General features: G+C 38.8%; 1 protein-coding gene across 1 annotated transcript; it reads right to left on the bottom strand.

Annotated features, from left to right (window-relative positions):
- Positions 1-5,798: 5,798 nt before the first annotated feature.
- LOC128865686 (uncharacterized histidine-rich protein DDB_G0274557-like) lies at positions 5,799-6,503 on the bottom strand. The gene has a single exon (XM_054105953.1). It carries the CDS (start codon positions 6,501-6,503, stop codon positions 5,799-5,801), a length of 705 nt encoding a protein of 234 aa, XP_053961928.1.
- Between the last annotated feature and the right edge of the window lie 1,753 nt (positions 6,504-8,256).

Genomic DNA, 8,256 nt, shown 5'->3' with positions numbered 1-8,256 from the left:
AAATTTATGATATTTTCAGGATTTGAATAAAAAAATCAGGATAATAAAAAAATGAGAAACAATACTTAAATATTTTAGGCTTTTTATTCAACTTCTTTCACATACAAAAATGCAAAACAAAAAGAAATCAAATTTTTTAATTCTAATAACTTGAAAAGTGGCGCTGAAGTTGACCCTCCCGAAAAATTGGAACTGGACTGTGTTGTCCATTTTTTTTTTCTATTTATCTGAAACACAAAAATCAAAAAAATTATTAATCAGTGTGACTGTGTCTATGTCCCGTTAGGTTAGGTTCGGTTAAATGGCTGCCCTAGCATAGGGCACACTTAGACAAATATTGAAAATCCGTACGTTGTGATGCCATACAGAGGAGAGGAGAAAGGAGAAGGGAAGGAAGAAGGAGGAAATAAAAAATTTAACAAAAAAATTTGGCAGAATGGAGCGATTTGCAATTTGACACTCTAAAAATCGGTTTTGTTTACTTTTCATCTTTTAATAAAAAAAAAAAAAATTCAAATGATAATATGGTTCTAGCATGGGCGATAGCCATTGATGTTGTGAACAACATATTGAAATTTCAGACGGTTCGGTTGAATAGCTTCTTTGTTCGTTGTTTTTTACAACACCAGACCGAAAAAAGACGTTTCGCGATAAATGAGTTTAAAGTTTGAGGTACAAGAGCGCGCGGACCGCTCTTCACCTAGTTAATGGGCTGTAGAAGTTATAATATTGGGAATTTCCGCATGAAAAGTTCGCAGTATCTTCTTAAGATGGTAATAATTATATACTTTCGAAGTATCGAATAAACAAAAAAGTGATTTTCTAATTCATGAATTCTTATAAAAATTGATATGTTTATTTGTAGAATGTATAATATAAAGACAATTAAAAAAATTTGAAAAAAAATAAGGGGGAACGCCACTGTGGGGGTCAAAAAATAGTCGATTTTTGGGAATTTTTTTTGTAAGTAGTAATGATTATTCGAGGATCGAACAAAAGGCAATTTATTATATATGTATTAAACTATATTATGTTGATGTAAATTTTTTTTTTTTTAAATTTTGAAAATTGACAAATTTATGTAAATAAACGTAACGAGTTAAAAAAAATATTACGTCATCTGGTGGCAGCGATACAGCAATGAATAAACATCTGAAATTAAAAAACCGAAAGGTTTATTAATCTACACAAAAGGGGCTATCGTTGTACGTAGCCGTTTTGTGTTTTTTTTTTTTGACAAAATGGTGGTGATTTGAATTTCGATGTGTGTTTTTCGCTAGGCCCAAAAAAATAATTATTTTGAAAATTTTGAAAATCGGTTACGTACAACGATAGCCAATGCGATAACAAAAATGTTGGAAAAAAGAAAATTAAAATCGGTTCATTAGTCTTCGAGAAATCGTTGCCACCGTATCAAAAAAAGTCGTTTCGAGAAAAACCCGTTTGAAACAAAGCATCGTATCGTAAACGCTACGGGGCCGAACCGATGGGCGCTTACTTAAGTGCACATAGAATCGGGAATAAAGCGAATTTGGCTTTAAAATTTTTACCACATTTTTTCAGTGGCGTTCCCCTTAATAATTTTGAAATTTATTAAGTCTTGAAAATTTTGTCCTGGAGCTTTTAAGTCAAATAAATTTATTTCTTTTAACATTTTTTAATTTTTCTTAATTATTTAGAATAAATCTACTTTCTGAAAAATTTGATTGCTAAAAATTTTTAGAAATTATTTTTTTTTAATCCTTGAAAATCTTAAATGCTTTTTATTAATAGCTGCCACTATGAAATAAATTCAATAATTTTGAAATTTATTCAAACTTAAAAACTATGGCATAGAGTATTTAAAGATAAATATATTCGGTTTTTTTTACATTTTCATATATATTTTTTTTAAATTTTTTTCAATAAAATCTACTTTTCGAAAAAAATTTTTTTGGAAAAAAATTATTTTTTACGTTCATTTTTTAGAATTTTTTTTAAATCTTTCTAAACTATCGCTTTCAGATTGTTTTTCGTAATAGTAACACTTGGCAGCCGCCGTAGCCGAATGTGTTGGTGCGTGATTACAATTCTGAATTCACAGAGAGGTCGTTGGTTCGAATCTCGGTGAAAGCAAAATTAATAAAAACATTTTTCTAATAGCGGTCGCCCCTCGGCAGGCAATGGCAAACCTCCGAGTGTATTTCTGCCATGAAAAAGCTCCTCATAAAAATATCTGCCGTTCGGAGTCGGCTTGAAACTGTAGGTCCCTCCATTTGTGGAACAACATCAAGACGCACACCACAAATAGGAGGAGGAGCTCGGCCAAACCCATAATAGAAGTGTACGCGCCAATTATTATTATTATTTTTTTTAATACTTCTCATACTCAGTAATTGCAGCAATTTTCATAGTGGGACTCTACTAACTTTTCGAGTTATATTCAAATACGTACAACGAGCCAATGAAAATTCACTCTAAATTATTTTAAGGAAATTTTTTTTTGTTCTTTTTGTTTTTGAAATTATTTAAATGACATTTTTTTTTTTGTTTTTTTTCCTTGTTCACTCCTTACGGGAGCATAGAGACTTGTCTTGCGTTGGTTACGTTAATCTATTTGCTTTCTGACAGGGTAGATGATTAGCCTGCCGCTATCAGTCCTAAATGGAGGGAATGTCACCTGTAGTTCCTTAGTAACGAAAAATTATCTTTCAAAAAAATTATCTCAAATGCTTTGATATTCTGCTTTTATTCCTAGCAATTGAAGTAAGAGCAAATTTCTTTGCTTCCACCAGCTGGTATCGCATCGAATACTATCAAAGCCGGAGCGTTTGTATCCATTCGGACTACATTAGCCAGCCAACGTGGCCGTGGATCTTTATTCGCTGCGCTATGGCTATGTTGTCGTACAGCTCATTACAGCTCACCGTTTCATCGCCTGCGGAATTTGCCGTTGCCGACGTGTAGAGGCCTGAAAATCGTCCTCAGAATCTTTCTCACAAACACTCCAAGCGTCGCTTCATAGGATGTTGTCATCGTCCAAGCTTCTGCGCCATATGTTAGGACGGTCATGATGAGAGTCTTGTAGAGTATTAATTCTGTTCGACGAGAGAGGACTTTACTGCTCAGTTGCCTACTCAGTCCAAAGTAGCACTTGTTGGCAAGAGAGATTCTACGTTGGATTTCAAGGCTGGCATTGTTATCGGTGTTAATGCTGGTTCCTAAATAAACGAAGTCTTTTACAACCTCGAAATTATAACTGTCAACAGTGACGTGGGTGCCGATACGCGAGTGCGCCGACTGTTTGTTTGAAGACAGGAGGTACTTCGTTTTGTCCTCGTTCACCACCAGACCCATTCGCTTTGCCTCTTTGTCCAGTTTGGAGAAGGCAGAACTAACAGCGCGGTTGTTAAGGCCGATGATGTCAGTATCATCGGCATACGCCAACAATTGTAAGCTCGTATAAAAAATTGGGCCTGAGCGATTAAGTTCTGCGGCTCGTACGATCCTCTCCAACATCAGGTTAAAGAAGTCACACGGCAGCGAGTCACCCTGTCTGAAACCTCGTTTGGTATCAAACGGCTCGGAGAGGTCCTTCCCAATTCTGATGGCGCTGCTGGTGTTGAGCAACGTCATCTTGCATAGCCGTACTAGTTTTGTGGGGATACCAAATTTAGATATCGCTTACAGGCAACTCCTTTTCGTACTGTCGAATGCAGCTTTGAAGTCGACGAAAAGATGGTGTGTGTCAATTCTCCTTTCAGGAAGGTCTTTTCCGAGATTTGGCGCATTGTGAATATTTGGTCGATGCTAGACTTTCCAGGTCTAAAGCCACTGATCCAATCAGTTGGTTGCCGTTGGGCTTTAGCCTTTTACCCAATAGGCTCCCTAGAACCTTATAGACGATATTTAGAAGACTAATCCCGCGATAATTGGCACAAATTGCAGGATCACCCTTTTATGGATTGGGCAGAGCACACTTAAATTGCAATCGGCAGGCATGCTTTCATCCCACCATGTTTTGCATAGAAGCTGATGCATGCACCTTACCAGCTCCTCGCCGCCATGTTTGAATAGCTCAGCTGGCAGTCCACACCACCATGGCCTACATGAATATTTCAAATGATAAAAAATATATATTTTTTAATGCTTCCCACACAGCTGGTTTTCTCACTTTTCAATATTAAAATACAAAAAAATTATTTTAAACTAAAAAATAAATTAAAATTGTTTTTGCTATCAACGTCTTCGACTCCTTCAAAAATTTTGATACATACATTCGGTCAAAAAAATATCGGGCATTGTTCATTTATAAAGCGCGTTACGTCGAAATTTTTTTTACTGGAATTTTGGTACAACTGCCCTCTATAGTGTCGCATAGTTTTAGCGTGACCGGTTAATGAGCTTGATTTTGGCATTTAATTATGTCAGTCAACCGCAGGTGAGCTCTGCGACTTTCCCTATGGATAAAAATATCGAACAAAGAATTCGTCCTAAATTTTGCGCACTGCACGGGCTTTCGCGTGACGAATCGTTGAAAATGCTGCAGAGAGCTTATGACGAGGGTGCTCTATCAAAAACACGGGTCTACGAGTGGTATAAGGCTTTTGGAGAGAGCCGAGAAGTCGTCGAAGGTTTGCCCTAATCTGGTCGCCCATCAACGTCTTCAACGGATGAAAACAAAGTCGTTGACAAAGTCAAGGAAATGGAGTTGGAAGGCCATCATTTAAGTTTGAGGGAACTAGCTCGTGACCTAAACGTGTCTCATGAATCAATTCGCAATATTTTACACCATCAATTGGGCATGAGACACGTGACTGCTCGACTCGTTTCAAGAGAGTTGAATTTCTTTCAAAATATTCATCGGAAGAAGGTGGCTGAAGACATGCTTGAGCAAGTGAATAAGTGAATTCGGATCCAACGTTTGTCCAGCGCATCATAGAAAGTGATGCGACGTGGGTATATGAGTTGGACATACAAACCAGTCAACCAGCCAACAGGCGACTGAATGGCGCTATCCACATGAGCCCAAACCCAAAACACCACGTCAAAGTCGGTCAAAAGTTAAAGTCATGCCACTCGTTTTCTTTGAATATCCTGGTGTTGTGCGCTCGGAAATCGTTCCAAATGGTTCTACGGTAAATAAGGAACGTTATTTGGAAGTTATGCGACATTTGAGAGAGAGAGAGAGGGTATGTGTAGGAAACGGTTCAAATTGTGGGAACTAACCTCATGAGTCGTGCACCATGAGAATGCACCGTCTCACACGGCTCTTATTGTGAACACTTTTTCGACCAAACACTCGACAAATATCATTGAACAACCACAGGATTTATCCATCTGTGACTTTTTCCTTTTCCCAAAACTTAAATTGCCATTCCACGAACGCCGCTTTGAGTCGATAGAGGTCATTAAGGAGAATTCGCTGAAGGAGCTGAAGAAATATCTTTAAACGCGTTTAAAAGGTGCTTTGGTGACTGGACTAATCGTTGGGATTTGTGTGTTGCTTCAAATGGAGCCTATTTTGAAGCCAACAAAATAAATTTTGATGATTAAACAATTATTTAGCGTTTTATTGAACAACTCCCGGTACTTTTTTGACAGATTGTCAATTAGTTTAGTAAAGTTTGGTCATTCGAACTCATTACCGAACATTTTAGGCCATAAACAGAATCTGAAAGAAATTCCTGACCGCACATTCAATCACAAAACCATTTTCAATTATCTTATACAATTTTATTAACATAAATTTGAGTGTACTTTTGTCCAGATAGAAAAATTAGTTAACTAAAAACTATGTCACAATTGCATGCTTGATCTCACTCCTCTTCTTCTTCATTATCCATGTAATAATCCAAGGCTTCACTATCGGCTTCCACGTCGTTGTAAAGTCTCGGCGTATTAGGAAATGCTGGTACGACGGGGTAATATGTGTTATTGTAAAAGATGTATTGCGGTGGACGATAGTAAGGGTTGTAAAAAGATTGAGGTCCATAATATCCATAATATGGTGGATATGCACCAGGTCCATAATTTGGTGGATATGAACCAGGTCCATATTGTGGTGCTGGTGCTGGTGCGGGTGCAGGTGCTGGTGCTGGTGCTGGTGCCGGTGGAGATGCGGTTGGCGCAGAGTACCACGGATTGTAGGGCCATGGATATCTGTAATGCCATGGTGGTCTAGGATGGTAATAATCATCACAATCATATTCATCGTTATCGCAATCGTCGCCATGATGTGGTCGACGTTTAGGTGGTCTTGGCTTTAATGGCTCTTCATTATGATGATGATGATGGTGATGATGGTGATCATGTGCAGATGGTCTTGGTGGGCTGGTTGGCTGTAAAAATGCACTCAAATCCCGCCCACTAGCAACGCTCGGCAGCCTTAGGAGTACCGATCCAACATTGCTCGACTGATCCGGTGAGTCCTCTTTATTGGCTGCATGTCGAATATTTTTACTTGTCACTGCATTTAAAAGCAGCGCCACTAGAAGAACGCGCAATGAAATTTTCTGCCACATTTCGTCAACCTCAGCAAAATTCACCACTGGTGGCACTTATGGTGGCAATAGTATGACTAACTGATCGAATTTGATAACGTCGCATATTTATATGAGCGCAAATGTTTGAATGCAGGTGAATGGCAAATTAAAGAACTTTTCTATAGAATGAGCGGCTAACGGTTGACCCGTCAATGAAAAGGTTTTTGCGCTAGTTTTCGCTTTAAATCGCTTTATTGGCTTTGTGTTAATGTTTGTTTTGTTTGGAGATTAAGTTGAAAGTAGCTGGCTGATCAGTTGCTAGTGTGTAAGTAAAAGAATTCTATACAAATTTCTTGTAGATGAAATATCAAAATATTATTTCGGCAGCAATAACCAATCTTCGTATTTATATGAGAATATATTTATATATAGTATTAAGGTCGCTGTGCATATATCCAGCTATGTATATAATGAGCCGAAAAAATGCAGATCTCCTTGTTGACCGTGGTATTCTTTTCGAGCATTTCCCAGGGCACCATACCCACCCAGTCCCACCAAACACATATAATGATTTTCTTTGGACGAAGGTCCGGCTTGACTCTCGGCTTTGGCGTATCTCCTAGAGTCACCCACTTTTTTCTTTACTTCATTCGCTCCAAATTGGTGAACAGGCACCACTTCTCATCTCTCGTGACGATTCCGAACAAAAAGCGCTGTTTATGACTACGTATTGCTTGATGGCGGGCGAGATGCTGAGAAGCAATTTGAAGGCGACTTTCCTTGTTTTTTTCGCTGAGCTCGTGAGGCACCTAGGCTCTCAATTTTTTGCTAAATCCCGTTGAATGAAGGTGATTGAGAATCGTTAAGTGATGGCAATTCATTTTTTCTGCCAACTCACGACTGGTTTGGTGACCTGTTTGGTTCTCCTTCAAAAGTGTTTTGTGACGTTCTTCATCGAATTAGGAAGGTCTTCCGTTGCTGTGCGTATCATCGACGTCAAAGTCGCCATTTTTGAACTTTGCATAACATTTTCATGCTGCAGAGTTGCCTATAACTTCTTCTCCATATGCGTCGTAAATGTATGGGACTACTTCGGCAGCTTTTTGACCTCGATGAAAGCTGAAAAGCAAAAAAGAGCAGGTGTCGAAAATGTTGATTTTTAACTCCTGGGTATTTCATTTCTCAGCCTCAAAACTAATCAAAAGTTAAGTAATTCAAAAATACAATTAACATAATTAGTTTTGTCAAGCAGAAAGAGTTCTAGCGAATGAATACTTGCTTATCCTTTACCAAACAAATCGTTGTAAACCGTTGGGGTGTAGGGCAGATCGCCACCGCGTGGTTCACCCTGGGTAACGCCAAATAATTTGCGACGTTAACGGCCTTAAACTTGAACGGTGACGACCCCGCATTCTCTTTAGCTACATTTACACTCTCTGGACCTGAACTTTTATTCCTGTGCTGGTGGTTGCGGCATTCTGCCATCTGAGTACGTTGAGGTGAAACTCAACCGAAATGGCTGGTGGGCCAATGTCGTGACTGCCAGCGTCCCGTAAAAACCCTGGCAGGCCTCGAAGTACGTTCCAAACTCGTCTCCATTGTCTTCGTGGTGTAGGTGCGCTTGAGATGACTCCCGTGGGGGAGTATTCTGTAAGGAGCCTCACATCAAACTTAAATTTAGGCTTCCGGACCACTGTAGTGTTTTCCAAGCGAAGGTATCCGCAATTAAGGAAGTGGTGGACTGCTTGCTTACCTCGGCAATTACCGTTGAGGAAGTAAATATTTACTCCGA

This window comes from Anastrepha ludens, chromosome 6 (assembly GCF_028408465.1).
Source record: "Anastrepha ludens isolate Willacy chromosome 6, idAnaLude1.1, whole genome shotgun sequence".
NCBI lineage: Eukaryota > Metazoa > Arthropoda > Insecta > Diptera > Tephritidae > Anastrepha > Anastrepha ludens.
The sequence above is the reverse complement of the archived record's forward strand: the minus strand, read 5'-3'. Positions and strand labels throughout refer to the sequence as shown.